Source organism: Equus caballus, chromosome 18, assembly GCF_041296265.1.
Source record: "Equus caballus isolate H_3958 breed thoroughbred chromosome 18, TB-T2T, whole genome shotgun sequence".
Lineage (NCBI taxonomy): Eukaryota > Metazoa > Chordata > Mammalia > Perissodactyla > Equidae > Equus > Equus caballus.
Window position 1 is genome coordinate 43,243,945 of NC_091701.1, and position 21,977 is coordinate 43,265,921.

The following is a 21,977-nucleotide window of genomic DNA, read 5'->3' on the forward strand; positions in this document are numbered from 1 at the left end:
TCTGATGTTTCAAGATTAAGTAGAAATCCACCGTGAAACCATCTGGTCCAGGTGTTTTTTTATAGAGCAATCGTTTAAAACTTTCTCTGTTTCTTTAGTGGAAAAGGATCTCTTCAGGCTGTCCATCATATTGGGGACAATTTTGGTAAACTATATATTCCTATAAAGCTACTTTTTAAAATCTAAATTCTTAAATGTATTAGCTTAGAGTTGTTCAAATTGGTCTCACTAAAACAAAATTCCTTTGATAATTATTTCCTCTTTTTCATCTCTTATTATGGTGTTCGTGCTCGCCCCCTTTTTAAAAAACGGATTTTTTAGTCATTTGTCTATTTTGACGGTTTTTCTCTCAAAGAATAAGAATTTTTATTTAATTGTAAATTTTGCTACTTGTTTACTATCTCATTATTTTTTTATTTTCTAATAAATTTTTTCTTTCCTTTTGCATTTTATTTCTGTTTACTTTTAGCTTTTTTCTAGCTTTTTGAGTTGCGTTTTTAATCTATTTTCAATTAAATTTTTTTTGTATTACAAATATTTCATAGTAAGAATTTTCCTTTCAATTCTACTTTAACAATATCTTTTAGATTCTGATGTGTGATAGTTGCATGATTGTTATTTTCTATAAACTCTGGAAATTTTGTATTGTGATTCCTCTTTGACCAGAGAATTATTTAACATTGTGTATTTTAATGTCCAAGTGAAAGGAAAGCTTTTAAAAATAACTTTGTTATTCATTTCTAGTTTTATTACGTTGTGGTCAGAGAATACTATTTGTACCATAATTGAGGTTTTGTCTGTGGTCTACTATTGGGCAATTTTTGCAAATTTTCCATAGCTCTTGGAGAATATGTATACTCTTTTATCAGAATTCATAGTTCAATTTAGATCTATAAGATCTACCTTATTGATTATGTTGTTTAGCTCTTCTGTATCCTAATTTTTTGCTTCATTGCCTCTGTCTTGGACTAAGAGAGGAGAGTTAAGATCTCCTGTTAATAGTGTATTTCTGACCACTTCTCCTTGAATCTCATGCAGTTTCTGCTTTATGAAAGTGTTTGATGTGTTATTGGGAGAGTAGATATTAATAACTGCTATGTATCTTCATTATGATTCATACATTTAGCATTTTAAAGTATCCTTTCCCTTACTTAATCTTTTTTTCTTGAGTTCTGCCTTCTGAGGTCAAGAGTGCAACCCCTGCTTTCTTTTATATTTATTTCTGCCTGGTTCATTTAACCTGACTCCCTCTATCCCCATTATTTAATCTTAGCTGTATAATCAAAGATATAAAATGCTTGTACAATCTTATGCTGAATATTCTCCAATAATTTCTTTGTAGAGCATTTTACTTTTATTATATTGAATTCAGAGGGAGTCCAGGGTTTTGTAAACCTGCTTGAACTTAAATTAGGACAACAAAACCCACTAATACAAAAGTAGCACTCAGTAAAATGAGCCTTGGGCATCTCAACCTGACTGTGGCAATCTATATGCCTTTTGATTTTAATTCCCTATGTAATATTCATTCTTTCCCTTTTCCTTACTAATAGAACCCTGATTTTGTATGAGCTACAATATATCCAGCTGAAAGACAATGTTTCCCAGCTTTCCTTACAGCCAAGATGTCATCATGGGACACATTTCTGGCCTATGAGACATAATTAAAAATCTGCTGGGGATTTCTAGGAATGTTTTGCTTTCTCAAAATTGGTGTATTCCCTTCCTGATTGTCAATTCTCCTTTCCTTTACTTCTTATTCTTGTTTTCCTCCTCATCTTCCTCTTTCTTCTCCTACCCATCTTTCTCCTTTTTCTTCATCATCTTCCTTAGAAGATAGGAAACATAGGAAACTGGGAGATGGACCAGTCTTCTTTCAATCCTGAGGTGACTGTGAGAGGAAAGTCATTTTTTAATGAGGGCAAAGCAGAAAGACAAAGACCATGGGCTATTGCTGACATGTTTACCCTTGGACTTCCTGCTTCTGGACTTCTTATTTTGTAAAAAAACATATTCCCCTATTTAGTTAAGTCTCTGTGGTTTGGTTTGTATTACACACAGTAAAACATAATAGCTAACTAATATTTTCAACTTTATTTCTACATTTACATGGCTGCTTACTTCTTACATGGCTGCTTACTTCTTTAGCTTCATTTCCCATTGTCATCCCTTAGTTTGCCTCTTGAACTTAAGGAAAGACTCATCTTCTCTGGTTTTGACCTTTGGCATTCTTTTGAGCTTGACTCACATTTGCTGTCTTATGCTTCTTTTTTTCCATTAACTCCAGCCAGGTACCAGTTTTCTTAGCTGACTATCTCCCCTCCTTTGTGTGAGCACAGCCTATGGTTCTGAAGGCTGCAGCTTAACTGGAGTGTGCTCAGAGATGTTCTCAGGCTTTTGACTTTGGTGTCATGGAACACATATCTATTCAGTGTCTAAACCAAATTTCAGTTCCATATGCACTCTGTTAGGTCACCTGTGGGTACATTGGTTTCAGAGTGGTAAAGGCAACAATTTGCATAGAAGAAAATATGGTGGACATTATAGAGTTGCATTGAGCTGCTTAGATCAGAAACGTGAAAAATATGGTACTTTAATCTTATCAGTTGAATGCCTTAACAATCCACAAAGCCATCTACTACCTAAAAAACAAGCAAACGAACAAACAAAAACCCTACTTTGAGAAAATAGTTGTGTAGCCTATGAGCTACCCCCAGTCAGAGACTTTGGAGGAAAATGTCATGATTTTGGTTCTGGAGAAGCTGACAGACACAATCTTGATACATACAAAAGTTAACTTCTGCCCTGAGTAGCTCCATAACAATGATCTTAGGATGAGTACTTCAGGATCCTATTATTACTGAGACCTCATTGTAAGGTACGTTCAGAGTTATGAACAAAGATTTCTGTAAGATGTGGTGATGATTAGAAAATTTTTATCTTATTTCTTCACATAAAGAACTTGGGTCCAGAGAGCTTAAATTGCCTGCTCAGGGTCCTATAGCCAGCACTAACCTTACTTAGATAACTCTCGTTTTGAAGTTTCTAGCCAACTCAGGAAAAGCTCATCATTATGAATAGCTGAGAGGATTATTACAGATATTAATTCAAATTCGCTCCCATTGATCAAAATATATAAATAATTTATAAACTTTGGAATCTTATTAGTGGGTAATTGGGAACTTCTAGCTTAGAAGAATGCCTTAGAGATAGAGAAAGAGGATCCAAGTAGAAGTGACTTCAGCATCATGGTGGTGTAAGTTATCCATCCTTTTTGAATCCCTTTTTAACAACTAAAACCCAGCATCTATCCATGAACAAAAGTTCCCCTATGGTAGTTGTGGATCTGGAGCCCTATACCGAGAGACCTGGGTGGAGTCTGTCCCATCTGTGCATCTGGTGGTAGGCAGACAGACCTTGATGTGGTCTGTGGAAACAACAGGAGCCTGTGAAGCTGCCCTTGGCTGTGATTGGGGAAAACCTGGAGAGTGCTGATTTGGGCAGACATCCCCAGATGAAGGAGAATTTTTAGAAGTCCAGCCTTCCCAAAGGGAGCTTCCAGCACTCCATTGCAGAAAAAATAAGTAAAGTTTGACTCAATGGAGAAGGTAACAGGAAGTTTGTCAACTCCGCCCCTTCCCCAAGGTGACACAGTGCAGGGCTGAACTAGCTGGTGGCAACCTCTCCCATGGGAGAAAGAGAGACTGACAAGGGAGTGCTTGGCTCCCTGAGCTGTGCAGGACACTGCTGGAGAAACCCATTTCTCTCGAGAAGCAGCCAGAGTACTGAGGTGGAACATTCATGATTGGGAGGAGAAAGGAGATCAGGAAGGAGACAGATAAAAATATCAAAGGGCATTAAAAGGGACATGGTTCCTGTTGACTGCTTTCAGGACTCCAGCAGAAACGTATCCATAAGCCTCTGAGAGAACTTCATCCGAAGATTCTTCTGTCAGGCTCATAGGCATCTCCAATTCCCCAAGTGCTAAACCCATACCTCTCTCCACTCTGAGGCTGGCTTTTTGAGCATGCTCCTGAGTGTGGCAGTAAGAGTGAGCTCTAGTAAATGGCTTGCACTCAGAAATCAGATCAGGGTCTGTGGACAAGGGAGAAACAACAAATTTGAGCTGTAGTGCCACCTTTTGGATAACAAAAGAGATTTTTCAGCAACCAGCCTGGTGAGTTGTAAGAACCAGAGAAGACACAGAAGCTTAAGAATTCTGCCACAAAAGAAAGCAAAAAGTGTGGAGCAGGTGTATCCATACAAGGTCAGAGAAACCTCCAGATATAACAGGACCAATGAACAGTGTATCCCACTTGAAGTCAACTAGTACAGATTTGAGGAGGTGTCTACTCCTTCAGTCATGAACGTAGCAATGCAAAACTGCAAAAACATGAAGAATTGAGGAAACCTGTCATTACCAAAAGATAATAATTCTCCAATTATTGAACTCAAAGACATAGAATTTTGTAATCTAGCTGATAAAGAACTAAAATAGCTATTTTGAAGAGACTCAATGAGCTACAAGAAAACACAGAAATACAATTCAACAAACTCAGGAAAACAATATGTGACAAAAATGAGAAATTTTACAAAGAGATAGAAGTCATAAAAAAGAACCAAACAGAAATTCTGGAGCTGAAGAAGTCAATGAATGAAATGTAAAAAAAAAAGAAAAAAGAAATAGAGAGCATCTACAACAAAGTAGACCAAGTGGAAGATAGAATCAGTGAGCCAGAGGATAGGAACTTTGAAATAACCCAATCAGAGGAGGACAAAGAAAAAAGGAAAGAGCAAATAAAGCCTATGAGGTTTATAAGACATCATAAAAAGTACAAATATTAAAATAATTGGAGTTACGGAAGGGGAAGAGAGGGAGAAGAGAGCAGAATGTTTATGTAGAGGAATAATAGCTGAGAGCTTCCCAAACCTAGGCAGAGACTTGGACATCCAAGTTCACAAAGCTAATAGATTTTCCTATCATTTCAGTGCAAAATGACTCTCTCCAAGACACATTGTAATGGAACTGTCAAAAATGAAAGAGAAAGAGAGAATCCTAAAAGCAGCAAGAGAAAAAAAGATAGTAACTTACAAAGAAATCACCCTTGGCTATCAGCAGATTTCTCAGCAGAAATCCTACAGACCAGGACAGAGTGGAATGACATATTCAAAGTGCTGAAAGAAAAAATTGCCAGCCAAGAATACTCTATTTGGCAAAGTTATGAAAGAGATATGAGAGAGAAATATCATATATCAGATCTCAGATTTCAGATTTCACCAGATATGAAAGAGAAATAGAGATATAAAAGAGAAATAAAGGTGCTGGTCTGGTGGTGTAGTTGTTGAGTTCATGTGCTCTGCTTCAGTGGCCCAGGGTTCATAGGTTTGGCTCCCAGGCACAGATCTATGCACCACTTATCAAGTCATGCTGTGGCAAGAATCCCACATATAAAATAGAGGAAGATGGGCACAGCTGTTAGCTCAGGGCTAGTCTTCCTCAGCAAAAAGAGGAGGATTGGCGGCAAGCATTGCTCAGGGCTAATCTTCCTCACATGCACACAAAAAGAGAAATAAAGACTTTCCCCAAAAAACAAAAGCTGAGGGAGTTAATCACTGCTAGACCTGCCTCTCAAGAAATGCTGAAAGAAGTTCTTCAGGCTTAAATGAAAAGATGCTAATTAGTAACATGAAAATATATGAAAGTAACTAAATGCACTGGAAAGGTAAATATACAGTCAAATTTAGAAAACCCTAATTCTGTAACAGGACAGTGTGTTAACCACGTAACTATAATATAAAGCTTAAAGGAAAAGTAAAAAAGCTGGTATAATTTTTTAACAAATACACAGTATAAAAGAGGCAAATTGTGAGATCAAAAATACAAAAGGGAGGGAGTAAAAGGGTGGAGTTTTTGTATGTTATTGAAGTTAAGTTGCTATCCGATTAAAATGAACTGTTTTACGTCTAAGATGTTTTATGTAAGCCTCATGGCAACCACAAAGCAGACACCTAGAGTCAGTTCACAAAAGATGAAAAGGGAATCAGAGCAGAAAATCAGAAAGAGCAATCAGAGCAGAAAAAGAGGCTAAGTCTTGGCTACTCTTATCTTTGTTAAGGAAAATGGAGAACGAGGCACCCATGTGACTCCTGGGGATGGGCTGAAACTGGGATCTAAGACTTCAGTCAAAGTCTTAGATGGGAGATCTCAGGTTTCAACGCTACATGTTGGCAAAATGATGCTCCACCAGCCTTACCTAAAGCTGCTAGAAAGCCTTTGGGAACTGCCATCAGAGCTATAGAAAAGTCAATAAAAAATAATAGATCCCTCATACAGAAACAGACAAACTTCTCTGCCAAAAAGATGACTGAGAAGACGGTTGAAGCAAAAAACTGTTCCTGCTTCAGATGACAGAAATAGAAAAATTCTTTCCCTTTAATCCTCTAGACTTTGATAGTTTCGACCTACCTGAAAACATCAGATTGCACACTTCCCCTTGAATGGAGTGCCTCTTATGATCCTCACTGAAGAGAGGGAACTTGAAAAGCTGTTACACTTGGGCTCCCCTTCACCTCTGAAGATGCCCTCTTCATTATGGGAGTCTACTCTGTTGCAGTCTCTTTCAGGTATTCTATTGACTCTGGGTGTTGAATTGACACCTATTTGCTATGACTTAGATATTTAAGTTTCTTAGTACTCTATAGTTGGTGTGTGTATGTTGTCAGATTAATAAAGCAATTCTTTTTCTTAACAGAAAAAAAAGAAAAATAAAAAATTGTCAAAAGTAAGCAGAAACAGAGGAAAAAATAAACAACTGAACTACAAAACAGCCAGAAAGCAATTAATAAGATGGCATTAGTAAGTCCTTACATATCAATAATTACTCTAAATGTAAATAAATTGAACTCATCAATAAAAAGACAAGGAGTGGCTAGATGGATTTAAAAAAAAAAGACAACTATATGCTACTTTCAAGAGACTCACTTCAGCTTTAAGGACACATATAGGCTCAAAGTGAAGGGATGGAAAAATATTCCATGCAAGTGGAAACCAAAAGAAAGCAGGGGTAACTATACTTATATTAGATAAAATAAACTTGAAGCTAAAAATGGTAACAAGAGACAAAAAAGGTCATTATATAATGATAAAGGGGTCAATTCATCAAGAAGATATAACAATCATAAATATATATGCCCTCAACCTGAGAGCACCTAAATATATTAAGTGAATACTAACATATCTGAAGGGAGAAACAGACAACAAAACAATAATAGTAGGAGACTTCAATATCCCACTTTCAGCAATGGATAGATCATCCAGACAGAAAATCAACAAGGAAATAGTAGACTTGAACCATATATTAGACTAAATGGATCTAACAGGCATTTATAGAACATTGCATCCAACAGCAGCAAAATACACATTTTTCTCAAGTGCACATAGAACCATTCTCCAGAATAGGTCATATGATAGGCCACAAAATAAGTCCTAGAAAATTTGATGAGACTGAAATTGCATCAACTATCTTTTCCAGCCAGAATGGTATGAAACTATAAATTGACAAAAAGAGGAAAGCTGGAAAATTTGCAAGCATGTGGAAACTAAACAACACATTCCTGAACAACCAATAGTTCAAAGAAGAAATCAAAATGGAAATTAAAAAAAGCAGTTATTATAGGAAAACTTAAAGTGATAAATGCATATATTGCGAAAACTGAAAGATTTCAAACAAACAACCTAACTTTACAACTCAAGGAGGAGCTAGAAAAACAAGAACAAACTAAGATCAAAGTTGGCAGAAGAAACAAAATAATGAAGATCAGAGGAGAAATAAATGAAGCAGAGAATAGAAAAACAATAGAAAAAATAACAAATCTAAGAGCTGTTTTTCTGAAAAGATAACCAAAATTGACAAAACCTTAGATAGACTAAGAAAAAAAGAGAGAAGACTCAAATAAATAAAATTAGAAAAAAGAGACATTACAACTGATATCACAAAAATACACAGGGTCATGAGACTACTGTGAACAATTATGTGCCAACAAATTGGATAACCGGAATAAATGGATAAATTCCTAGAAACATAGAACTTGCCAAGACTAATCATGAAGTAGAAAATCTGAACAGATCAATGACACGTAAGGAGACTGAATCAGCAATCAAAAACCTTCCAACACAATGAAACCCAATGGCTTCGCTGGTGAATTCTACGAAACATTTAAAGAAGAATTAACACCAATCTTTCTCAAATTCTTCCCAAAAATTGAGGGAGAGGTAATACTCCCAAACTTGTTTTAAAAGGCCAGCTTTACCTGATACTAAAGCCAGATAAGGACACAACAAGAAAAGAAAACTTCAGACCAATATCCCTGATGAATATAGATACAAATATTCTTAACAAAATACTAGCAAACCAAATCAACAACATATTAAAAGGATCATACACCATGACCAAGTGGGATTTATCCCTGGGATGCGAGGATAATTTAACATATGCAGATCAATAAATGTGACACATCATATTAATAGAATGAAATACAAAAATCATATGATCACCTCACTAGATGTAGAAAAAACATTTGACAAAATGCATTCTTTTATGATAAAAGAAAACTCTCAACAAATTGGGTATATAAGGAAAATACCTCAACATAATAAAGACTGCATACAACAAAGCCACAACTAACATCAGACTCAATGGTGAAAGATTGACAGCTTTTCCTCTAAGATCAGGAGCAAGACATGGGTGCCTACTCTCACCACTCTTATTCAACGTAGTACTGGAAGTCTTAGCTAGAGCAGTTAGTCAAGAAAAGGAAATAAAAGTCATCCAAGTTGGAAAAGAAAAGGTAAAATTATCGTTATTTTCAGATTATATAATCTTATATATATAAAATCCTAAAGACTCAACCAAAAAACTGTTGGAACTAATAAAGGTATTCAGTAAAGTGGCAGGATATAAAATCAACACACAGAAATCAGTTGCATTTCCATATAGTAACAGCAAAATATTTGAAAAAAAAAACAAACAAAGAAAACCATTCCATTTACGACAGCATCAAAAACAATAAAATACTTAGGAATAAATTTAGCTAAGGAAGTGAAAGATCTGTATAATGAAAACCATGAGACTTTGATGCAAGAAATTGAAGACATAAACAAATGTAAAGATATCTCATGTTCATGGTTCAGAAGAATTAATATTGTTAAAATATGCATACTACCCAAAGTCATCTATAGATTCAACGCAATTCCTATCAAAATTCCCATGGCATTTTTCACAGAAATAGAAAAGACAATCTCGAAATTTGTATGGAACCACAAAAGACTCCACATAGCTAGAGCAATCCTGACAACAAAGCCAGAGATGTTACGCTTCCTGATTTCAAACTATACTACAAAGCTGTAGTAATTGAATCAGTGTGGTACTGGCATAAAAATAGACACATAGACCACTACAACAGAATAGATCTCAGAAATAAACCCCTACACTTATGGTCAAATAATATTTTACAAGGGAGCCAAGAGCACTCAATGGGAAAAGGATAGTCTCCTTAACAAATGGTGTTGGGAAAACTGGATGAGCATAAGCAGAAAAATGAAATTGGATCCCTATTTTACACCACTCGCAAAAATTAACTTGAAATGGATTAAAGACTTAAACATAAGACCTCAAACCATAAAACTCCCCAAAGAAAAGATAGAGAAGATAGAGAAGCAGCTCTTTGACATTTGTCTCAGCAATGATTTTTTTGGATATGACACCAAAAGCACAAGCAATAAAAGCAAAAGTCAACAAGCAGGATCATATCAAACTAAAAAGCTTCTGCACAGCAAAAAAAACTCCTAATCAACTAAATGAAAAGGCAACCTAAGAAAGAGGAGAAAATATTTGCAAACCATATATTAAATAAGGGGTTAATATCTAATATATGTAAAGAAGGCATACAAATCAATAACAACAACAACAAAACAATCTTGTTAAAAATGGGCAGAGGAACTGAATAGGTGTTTTTCCAAAGAAGACATCCAAATGACCAACAGCGATATGAAAAAATGCTCAACATTACTAATCATCAGGGAAATGAAAATTGAAACCACAATGAGATATCACCTCCCTCCTGTTTGAATGGCTATCATCAAAACAAGAGAAAACAAGTGTTGGCAAAAATGTGGAGAAAAGGAAACCCTTGTGCTCTGTCGGTGAGAACGTAAATTGTTACAACCAATATCGAAAACAGTATGGAGGTTCTTCAAATAATTAAAATTATAAATACAATATGGTCCATCAATCCCACTTCTGAGTATAGATCCAAGGGAGATGAAAACAGGATATCGAAAAGATATCTGCACTCCCATGTTTAAACATTGCAGCATTATTCACAATAGCCAAGACATGGAAACAACCTCAGTGTCCACCAAAAGATGAATGGATAAAGAAGATGCTATATATACATCACACACATATGTGTGTAACACTCACACGCAAATAAACAAATATACAATGGAATATTATTGAGTCATAAGAAAGAAGAAAATCCCGCCCAGGGCCTGGGGGGCAGGGGGAGTTGGGGAGATGTTGTTAAAGGGTACAAACTTGCAACTAGAAGATGAGTAAGTTCTGGAGATCTAATGCCCAGCAGAGTGATTATAGTCCAGAATACTGTATTATATCCTTCAAAATTACTGAGACTAGATCTTAAATGATCTGACTACAAAAAAGAAATGATAACTATGTGATGTGATAGACATATTAGCTAAAGGGAATCGCATTGCAATATATAAACGTTTCAGATCAACACATTGTACCTCTTAAACTTACAAAATGTTATGTTTATTTTATCTCAATAAAAAAAGAGACAGAGAGGGGCCGGCTCCGTGGCCCAGTGGTTAAGTTCACGCGCTCCGCTGCGGCGGCCCAGGGTTCGGATCCTGAGCGCGGACATGGCACCGCTCGTCAGGCCACGTTGAGGTGGCGTCCCATATCCCACAACGAGAAGGACGTGCAACTAAGATATACAACTGTGTACGGGGGGTTGGGGGAGATAAAAGCAGAAAAAAAAAAAAGATTGGCAACAGTTGTTAGCCCAGGTGCCAATCTTTGGGGGAAAAAAAAAAAAAGAGAGAGAGAGACAGAGAAAGAGAGTTGGCAATGCTGTCTACATCAAAGAAAACTCTCCACCATGGCAATCAGCCCTGGACAGGCCCAACTTACTGGACACTGCAGGACAGGGAGAGAAGAGTACAGGGTATTATAGACAAACTTAAGTGCTTATGGGGGCCAGGGAAGGGAGATGTATAAATAGAGTGGACCAAGGGAAAGAGCATACATGTGTATATTATGTAGGTGTGAGTGTGTGAGCATGCATAGATGTGTGTTGTGTGCGCCTGTGCACATGTGTAGGGCGCACAATAGTGAGCTAAAGATCATATGACCCTTCAGAAGGAGGCAGCTGGTACCCAGCTCCAGAAAATATTTGTTTGGTGGATCTAATATTGCCTGATGGCCTACTTTTTAAAGAGAAGCCAGAAATCAATGTATTTCTATAAAATACCTTGATTTTTCAATATTGGCTCAAAATGTTAAAGCATTGTGCAGCCGTTCAAAACAGGAAGCCAGGTCTGGTCACAAGATTTGGCTTCTGGGCTACCAGTTTGGGAAGAAGGGGTGTTTGGAAGGAGTTGGGGCATGAAGAAGAGAGAAAATAGACAATGGTAAAGAAGCTTGAAAATTTTATTTAGGTCTATCTTTGATACATTGAAAGCTAAGCATTTTTATGATAAAAGTTTTAAGAAGAAATTTCTCTTTCCCATTTCACCACTGTGGCTGCCAGTCCTTCCATATCTATTATTATAAGACAGATATGTTGTGATTGGAATAATTTATATATACAAATTGTATCATAGAAAAACAATTTCATTGCCAAGTTAAGCAGGTTAAGGTACTTCATCCAAAATAAGAAGAAAATAAGAGAATTCTGCATTTTCAGATTTTAAAGCTGATATTTTAGCAATATTTTGACAATGGTTTATTCAATTTACAGTATTTGGCTACACAACATTAAAGGAAAACTTATTTATTGGCATGTAAAGCAATATGGCTTCAGAATATGCCTCTTAAAATTTACAGAACTTAAAATTTCAAACATCCCACGTGGCTGGCAGGTGATGTTGTGAAGATGATCTTCAATAGTGACATACTTACTTCCTAGAAATAAAAAGACAGCGATTTAACATAGCTATAATTTGCAGATACTGTAGTTAACCTATCTGGGAAATATTTCAAATATTTATTGATAAAAGTTGTTTATCAATCTTTTCGTGTTATAAATCCCTTAGTCTTGTGGACTTGTCAAATATTTGCATTTAAAGACGGCTTATCCTAAAGTTCCCCTATCAAGAAATTTAAAGCGTATGAATAATTATAAAAAGCAATTACAACCAATCAAGATAAGTGGTTAATTTTTGGTGTTTAGATTTTTACTACTATGCCTATTACATTAAGTATGATACCATGTATCCTGGTATTGTACTTTGTGCTAAAATGTCAACATATTTGGCAATTTGTACTGTGACATTAATATGAGAATGACTTAACATCTCTGTTTTATTCATGTCTGTGTTCCTGATGTCTCGTCCCTTGTTAACACTCAGGAAATGTTTTTGGAATAAATGGGCGAATGGATAAAACCGTAATGATCAAAAAGAAACATAATAATGTACTCAAATGATTCATAGTCTCGATTACATACTCTCCCTCACATTGGGAACAACCTGTAGCAGTATGATAATATTGATAAAAGTTTTGATGGTTTTCAAAATGAACTAAAATGCAGTCACCTGTCAGTAATTTTGGTCTGAAGCAACCAGTTTATAAAGTCCCGGGTGGCAAGATTATCAAGAACTGTGTTCATCTCATCAGAGAAGGAACCATCGGCATGTCTGCGGCGGAGTTCTTCAACGATGGTGACTTCTTCTGGGAAACTGAGAAAAAGAGGGGTGACAGCAGTATTGGGTTAGATGTTTTCAATAAATGCTTATTGATTGCCCATCACTGGTAATATGTGTGAGGGTCATTGAGAAAACGATAAGTTCCTATTTACAGAGGGTCTATTATGAAAAGCCTGATAGAAACCTGTACGAACTGGTGCATATTGGAAAGGAAATTATGGAGAAAATAAAGAGCAGAACTGGGATCTGAAACCAAGCTGTATAACTTCATGCCCTTTTCAATATTCTAGCTGCTTCAAAGATTTTCGAATATTTGCAACACAGAAGTTTTTGAGACTATTAATTTGTTTATAATTCAGAAAAATGTATTACATCCTGTAAAACTAGTGATTATCAGAACAGTCTTGCAAAGTGCAGTATTAAGGGATTAAACCTTAGCCTATAATAGATTTTCTCTTTGATCCATTTAATTAACAGAATTTTTGGTATTTCTTTCAAACGTTATAAATATTCTCGTGTGACTATTTTACTGTTGATTTTGTAAATTTGTTAATGTTTTAAAAATCAGCAATAATACTAGTTCCCTCTTGTCTTGAGATCTCTTTAAGTCTCAGTAAGATTGTTTTAAACCTCACTTAAAAAATTAGAGTTGAACATGAATTTTCTGCTTCTCACAATGCAAATGTCAATCAAAATGATCACGAGAAAATGAGATGGTTCAAGGTTCTGTTTGGCTGTGGCAAGATTCAAGAAAGTACCTAGAAGTCTTAGCCTCATTTTCAAATGCAATAACTTAATGGCTATCTATATGACAGTCCCACAAAAAAACGGATATGTTGTTAAATGTATGGATGTTTCCACATATCTGTATTTTGAGTGTGATTTCATTAACCATCTTAAGTTCAGTTCCTTTCAGTCTTCGTCGCATTTTCACCTGAATACTTACTAACACATAAATATATGTTGATCCCATACGTAAAGTCAAACTTTAAGTTTTCAGCATTATTTATTTATTTTTCCTTATCCCTAGTTTTCCTAGGACAGCCCTAGTTTAAGCTTGTTGTCTTGGTGTACTTGTCAAAAGCATGCTATTTATTCTCAAAAGTGTCCTGGATCGACAAATTAGTAGCCTGATTATAACACAGCTATAATGGGGGATAAAAGTGTAACCTGTTTGACTCTATTATTAATACTTGCCACCAAAGATAAGTCAGACTAGACTTTTGTAGACTGTCTCCCACCAATGGGACTTATTTCCTTACTTTGTGAGACTATACTAATTGCTTCTGTAATCCAGATCCATATATAGATAACTGTAGTCTAAGTTTTCAGCATAAAGCAGAAAAAAAAATGTTAAATAGGAATGTACAGACTTACTCTCGCCTTCCTCGGCCTTTCACCAGCCAAGCAATGAATTCCTTGGCAGCTTGGCCTTCCAAATAAGAACTTACATCACTGGTAAAGGTCCCTTCAGCATGTCTCTCAAATTCATCATGACGTTTGGCAATGTTATTCCTGAAGGAAATGTGAAAGTTAAATTGAAGATCTGTCTCTTCAGCAATATGGTTCTCACCTATAAGCAGTGGCAGCTTTGGGTTCAGGATTCTATGTAGAAGGGGCTTAGGGAGATTTGGGAGAAGCTACATTAATTATCTGGATTGAAGGTTGATGGGAGAGGGCTAATAACAATTAAGGGAGGTTAAATGTCTACCCAGCACACCCGTTTTCACCTCCCCTGCTTGTCTGTGCCATTGATTATTAAAGCTGCATTTATGCTGTCTCAATATATGTGGGCTATCTTCTATGCAATGCTACTTGCAAACAAAGCAGCTCTTTGTTATTAGTATGTATGGGATCACAGTTAGTTAATTGATTCAAGAGAAAGCAAAGGACAGTCTCAAAATGTTATCACAAGGACCACTTGATACAAGATTTAAGGAAACGTGTGATGGGCTAGCAATGAGGAAAGCTAAGAAGATGACCCCATATCAACTCAAGTATGGGCAGAAGGCTCTGTGGAGGTGATTGGCCAGCTCCCCTCAGTCTTCCTGGCATACATTACCCTTGGAAGGTTTCATCTTAAACACACAGCAGAAACCGTCCGAGAGCGAGGATTGTTTAACATTAGTTTACCAAGTTGTGGCATTCCCTTTCTAGAAATGAGGACAGTTTTCATTTTTTCAAATTTGTGATTTCTCACGTTTTACCAGTGGCCCCATCTGTAGTCCTTAACAGGGACTCCTCCCAGTGTCTGCTCTGACCGTGATTGCTGTCTTCTCTGCAGTTGTACCCTTCACTCTAAAAACTTTTGGTCAACCACTCTGTCTCTCCTATTCCTCCTGCTGGCTTGTGTTCTCATGCTCTCCCTCTCCCTTCTCCATTCTATGAAGATAAATCTATGCCCTTTTCCTGATTTTTAGATTCCTTCAGCTACTTTGTATGCATAACTCCCCCTTGTGGGCCACTCTCCAAAGAAATTGTAAAATTCCACCATCTCTCTTAAACCCTTGTGGATGATTTCCTCCAGTAGCCTAGATGCAGCAAAAAACCCAACACTGTCAAAGAAAATCCAACATTAAAATGTATGCCTTATGATAGGATTGTGTTCTTATTTGCCTTCTTCTCTCTTTATGCTGCGCAGCTAGGCTGTAATTTTAAATGTGTATCTTGGATTGTATTCTACAAGAAAAAGACTGCATCTGTTTCCATTCCTTACCATGATTAACTTGGCTAGAGATCACACTTTGAATGTGATCACAGTCATAGTTTGAACCCTACAGGAGAATGTTGAATTTGCTCTTATCTTTTGGTCAGAAATTAGATCCACAAAAGTCAGCTTCCAATTTTAAAGGAAAATAGGCAAGAGAGTAAATACTTCTAAGACCACAGTTGGGAAAATAATTTAAAGTCTATGTCCCACTGAAAGGTGGGTAAGGAGTTTGGAGGGGTGGGAGGTGGGAAGTCAAAGGCATAATACAAAGGATAGTATTATAGACCTTAAAAATCATCAAAATTGAAACAGCTTATGGGCACTATTTGATGAGCATGATAAATTAAGAAAGTCAGGAGAAGTTTCAGGCATATTTGTGTGCAAATTTTGGACCAGGTTCAGACTCTTACTTGTTCCTCTTGGTGTTCATCAACCACTGCACGAAATCCTGGGCACGCCTGGAGTCCAGATACTTGCTGTAGTCACTGGTGAACGTGCCCTGAGAATGGCGCTTATCTTCATTCATCTGATCCGGATCACTGAGTGGGTCTGTCTGGGGAGCTGGGAACGATCTACGAGGAAGAGTGATTGGTGCAACTAAATCTCTCCTCAAGAGTAGATTCACTTGAGGAGCATCTTCTCTACAAAATATAGGACCACATGAAGCTGGAAGGCAGGTGCCTTGAGTATTTCCATTGGTTCAGAGAGACCTTAGCTAGCTATGGGAATCCCATAGCTTTATTAGAGCTGAATACAGTCTGATTCTGAATTCTAGTGACAGATTTTTCAACTGGCTTCTTTTTTTCTGAAAAAAGATTAAACAAATCTTTTTCAACTAATACATCTACTCGTGATTATGCTAATAATGACAGAAGAGAGCAATAACTGGAATATTTTAAAAGAGTGAAGAATCCCACATCATTTTTTTGGGCAGCAAATTTATGTTCCCAATTCTGCTTCACATATATTAATATAAAAAAGTAACTCAACTACCTGCTGTATGGTAACTAATGGTGGAAGAGGGACAATTAAAAGTTCAAAGGACAAGAGAAAGCACACTTGGTCATTTGAAATTGTTTAGTGAATAACCCACATGCTAGCAATCAAGAGTTGGTTCCCATAGTAAATAAGGGGAAATCTTCAATATGATTAATACTCATAAATAGAAATGAGATAGTATTTTTTCCTGGGAGATTAGCAAAGATTAAATACCAGGGAGGATCGTGTGAGAAGAGTATTTCTATATCGCTGATGGGAGTGTGCATGTGTATGACTTTTCTGGAAAGCAAGTTGGCAAGATGTTATAAAGGATTTAAACTCATTCAAACCCTTTGACACAGTAATTCTGCTCCTAGAAATCTATCCTCAGAAAATAGTAAGAAATGTAGGGAAAACGTTATTTGCAGCGTTGCCTGCGGGAAAATTTGAAGAACTCAAGTGTTCAACAGAGGAGGAATAGCTAAATAAATGCTGTACATTGGTGAAATGAAATACATTATACGCTTAATAGATATTTTTAATTACATGGGAAAAAGTTAACACAATGCTAAGAGCAAAAGCATAATCCAAAGCTGCATAATGATCTCAGATATATATACAGTACACATAAAATTCTTCATATATTTTTTATCATGAACATGTATGACTTTTACAATTAGTGAGAAATAATGTTACTTTTTAAAAGGAATAACAAAAGGAAAAGTTGGTGTGAATAATTAAAATAATCTACTATGCAGTGTGCGAGTAATGAATGGATAGATAGGATCAGCTGAAGATTTCAAAGAGCTACAATTTCCCATGTAACACATTTTTCCACATTGCCCACCCCTTTGGTTGTGAAACAACATACTCTGATCTATAGTCCCGAAAAGCCTTTATCTCAATGACACTTTAAACATTTGAAAACTGTGCAGAATACTTATTCTACATTGCTAAGACCTACTCACTAAACATCATTTTCACAGGCTGTATTCTAACCATTGTGCTATGTTAGTTCAAATCTAAAGATTTAGTACCTGGATGTCTCCTCTGTGTCCTGCAGCGAACGTTGCCAGCTGCTTTGTACCAGCATTACAAACAGTCCGGCCACAAAGTAGATGCTTTTCATTTTTGCTGCCTGTTGGAACACAGAGTCAAGGGGAAGTGGGGTAGGGGGAGACAGGCAACCATGTTTAAAATGTTGGGCTGAATTAGTTCAATTTTGACAAAGTAAATATTATAAATAGAAATAAAAAGCTAGTCATCAATTTTATTCTGATTATATTTCCAGCTTAATATTAAATAGTAGATTTTTTTCCAGATTTTTTTTGTGTCAAAAAAGGATACAAAAGATGTGTACCACCATTAAGCTTTTTCATTAGTGTAGGACACTTCTGTTAATGATTAGAAGGCTCATTTCCAGACTTGAAATTAAAAATGTCCATGATAAACATTTAAAATATCCACTGTAGATGATATGCTACATATGGTTAGTCTGAATGGCACCTTATCCATAATGCCACCCCCTTCACTATCAGTCTGGCTTTCAATTAATAGTCCTTCACTTCCAAGCATTTACATTATACTGCATTTCAACCATCTTAAAGCAGCCTCAGGCTACAACTTGGCATACCAGCTGTCGGTTCAGATGTATTATTCATTTATATTTTAAATAGTGTAACTTGGTCTAGACTTTGTAATTATAAAGCGGCCAACAGATTTGAGGTATTTTAGGGTGCTTTGACCTGTTCTAAATTAAAGGAAAAAAATCATTTTAAAGACAAGCAATTTGCAACAAGAACTAATGCTTCTGGCAACTTGAACAATCACAACCAAGAAACTAAGAGATCGCTGTCATAAAGAAAATTAATGCTTGCTTCTGAAGTCTTGGAAGTCCCCAGGTTGTCTTATAATTGGACTTAGTCCAGGACATGTCATTCACTGCTAGTGACATCCTAGACCTGGTTGTGGGATACACCTGGTTGCTTGTCCTCGTCTCACAAGCAGATGCCCCAGGAAGCCATAGGATGCCAAAGACATGATGACGCAGTGTGGATGGGGCGGTGACCAACACGACTGTGGGGCAGAATGTCCCCACAGGGCAAGCTCCTCTACTTTCTGAATGGAAACCTCAAGTCCAGTACTTGTCACAGGCTTCTCTTTGCTACTTTCAAATATGACTGTGTTTACTTTGAGAAGTAAGGATTTCAATCCAAGTTTGATTATGCTTATCCACAAATAATTTGAACGAGTATTTTTAGCAAATAGCATTTGGTTTGAAACAAAGATTTTACAAATATTATCATTTTAAACTATCAATCTTTTCTTTAACATCCTAGCCATATTTATTATCTATTTTGGCACTAAAGCTTGGAGACTGTAATACCTGCAGTGGTATTTTTTTTCTTTGAAGTAGCGAGTCCTTTTAGATTAAGTGGTCAATCAAAGTAACACAATGGGAATTACATATTCATCCTTCTTCATTCATCAACATTAAATTAATAATTTGGCGTTTTTGTATTCTTCAGTTTATCTAGACAGCAAACTTTGGAAACCTTGCGTTACATGTAGGTACTGTCTTATGATTATAATTCTTAATTATAAAGTCATCCTTTCAGGAATTTAAAAAAATTAAAGCAAGCATTTCTTTTTGGGATTACACCACTGTTGGAAAGCCAATTTAGTCCTAAATAATTCCTTCAATGCCAGATCCCTAAAGTATTTTGCAGTATCTTCTACGATGTTCTACGTAGGCAGCTGTAGAGCAGGTGGTATTCTGCCACTGTTGGAGCCGATGGAAGGAGAAGCAATACAGAAGGGAGTACTCAAAGTCCTCTACAGGCAGTAAGATGAGTTCTACTGAAAGAAGGAACTAACTTTTAAAGTTTCTTTTATTCATTTTGCGAAAGTCTACAGAATTGTGAAAAATTTAGGAATAAGGCTAGTTGTTTGAATACCACTACTGAGAAAGCAAATATTTATGTTATTATAGTATCCAAATCTCATTCAATAGGAGAAGAATTTCCAGTTACTCCTCATCTCTTTTAGGTAGCTTAAGGAGAGAATCTGTAGTTTCATAAGAACCACACAGGTCCACTCCAATTTAAAAGGAAAATATAGTAACAGTAGTATTCCCTGTTTAAAAAGTCTTTCAGAAAGATTAATCTTAGACCTAGGCAAAGTGACATTATATTATATCCTTATATATATTGATGTTATAGGCCACATAAATACTTTTTAAACTGGTTAGCTAATTTCCTCTCTTAGGTCATTGGTATGTGTGGGAAAGACACACCACTTTAATCATTTACTCCATTGAGAATCTTGTAAAATTGTTCTTTATCCTTAAGAGCTTAAAGAGGTATTTTAACTTTAGAACATCTGATTTTTTTTCTAAAGAGATTTACTAAAATGTCATTTCAGAATGTGAACATTTAGATATTTTGTTTATTACTACTGGTCCGCAATACATAGTAAATAATTATTAATCTGCAGTTTACTCAGTTCCATCCAAAGAATTCCCAATAGTCGATATTGTTCTCTGTAAGAAATAGGCTATGTCTTATTTACAAAGAACCAATTTCATGCACTTTGAGTTTTTGACAGACGTCAGGAATTTGAATATTTGAAAGATGATGTTGATTCTCTTCTTTTGGAAAACCATAAGTTTTATTCGAGAAGGAGCAATTGCTGTTATAGCCTCTCTAATGGACACATTTCTGCTAAGTTTGAAAGGTGTCTTCTGTTCAAAGTAGTATACACATTTATCAAATCCAGGGGAAAATATTTATTTTTCAAAATCTTACCACTTATTTTTAAAATGCAGTTCTCATAACAGTTAAGTCTTGTAACAAGTGCATTGATTTGAAGCTTTTTTCTTTCTGTTTTGTATGTTCGCATTGAATTAGTTCTTCAATTCTCTTTGCAGCATCACTATGTTAAAGTATATGTAAATGCATTTTATACCACTTTTTCATCTCAATTATACCCCATGTATTATTAGTAATAGAGTATCAGGTGAAAGAGTACTTTAATTCACAATACTTTGTCCCCATAAAAATACTTAACTGTGCCCCAAACCGGATTTGCCATCTTACAGTCACTCAGTTTTAGTCTTACCTTCTGACACTGTGATGTGGAGCAGAGCAGGTGGAGAGAGAGGGCGCCCTCCTTTCAGAACTTTGGATGTGCTGTCTCCTGAGCTCTCTACTTCTGCAGCAAAGTGCGCTGCTTTTATATACTCCCCAGCGTTGTTTAGCCTCACAGATATTATGCTGACAATATAAATTTCTCATCTGTAAATAATGGGTTTTTGTTACAAACGATTTCACTCGCCTACTCACTTTGCTCATCTGCATTCTACGCTTATGTTGGGTGAGACCTCAGAGAGCAGGAAACTTTTTATTTACTCTCATGCCTTTTTTTGTTGGGAATGGAAAGGGCAGTTTGAAAAATCACCTTTCACTCTCAGTCAGGCATGAAAATTACGTAAGTCTTCTAAAATGAATTTTGATATTGAAGACGAATGAACTTGAAATAACATAGTCCATGACTAACCCCTTTTTCAGCCTGGCTTCGTTTGAGTGTCTTATGAGTCCTTCTGTTTGCTATTGTCCATGCAAATAACCAATAACCATTCTATAGATAAGAGAGATACAGTGAATTTTACTTGAGCTGGGAAGGCAGTCTCCACAAAGGGAGAAAACGTTTCGGAGAAGCACGATTTGTGGCATGATTACATACCATTTCAGAGCAAAGAACATACATGAAGCATGACAGGGATATATTTTTTTCTCAAAGTCACAAGGAGCTAGTCTACTGAAGTTTAGCACATACACACTAGGTAGACCTGGCCCTGGTTTCTGAGAAGAAAAACTTCTCTTCGAAAGAGTACTGATATTGATGTTAGAAGAGGGGAGGCATCCATTCCTATCTTGAAAGAGCGCCTCCTTTACTTTGGGATGATGTTTAATGTTTAAAGCAGATGCACAGTGCATGATTGACAGGCTATAAGTCAGGCTGCTCTGGGAAAAATAAGTTTAGGTCGAATCAGGTTTAAACCAGAATGGCTTCCCCATATACCTCAATATGTGAAAATTTTTTTATTATTTTCATCACTATTTAGTTATGATGAATTTAATCTGAATATAATCAATTCATTCTTTTGTCTACCCAGATAATAAATCAACACATATGTATTAACAATCTTCTCATCACCTCTATATGGAATTAATTTGTATTATTTTGGTGGGGAATTTTAAAGAATATCAATTAAGATTTAATGTATCCTTTGTAGTAAATTGGATTCAGGCAGAAATGAGAAAGCAAAATGAGGATTAA

General features: G+C 36.1%; 1 protein-coding gene and 1 pseudogene across 2 annotated transcripts; one reads left to right on the plus strand and one right to left on the minus strand.

Annotated features, from left to right (window-relative positions):
* The first annotated feature begins 3,599 nt into the window (after positions 1–3,599).
* LOC100061192 (securin-like) lies at positions 3,600–11,880 on the plus strand (annotated as a pseudogene).
* Positions 11,719–20,912, minus strand: GCG (glucagon). Of its 2 annotated transcripts, XM_001494268.5 has the most exons (6): positions 20,757–20,911; positions 17,675–17,775; positions 16,070–16,231; positions 14,327–14,464; positions 12,839–12,982; positions 11,719–12,206 (listed from the first exon to the last, which is right to left on the minus strand). In XM_001494268.5, exons 2-6 carry the CDS (start codon positions 17,764–17,766, stop codon positions 12,200–12,202), a joined length of 543 nt encoding a protein of 180 aa, XP_001494318.2. In that variant the 5' UTR covers positions 17,767–17,775; positions 20,757–20,911; the 3' UTR covers positions 11,719–12,199. The 2 variants fall into 2 exon arrangements, with proteins under 2 accessions (XP_001494318.2, XP_005601602.1); XM_005601545.4 differs by lacking the exon at positions 11,719–12,206 and having other exon boundaries at positions 12,835–12,982; positions 20,757–20,912.
* Positions 20,913–21,977: the final 1,065 nt, after the last annotated feature.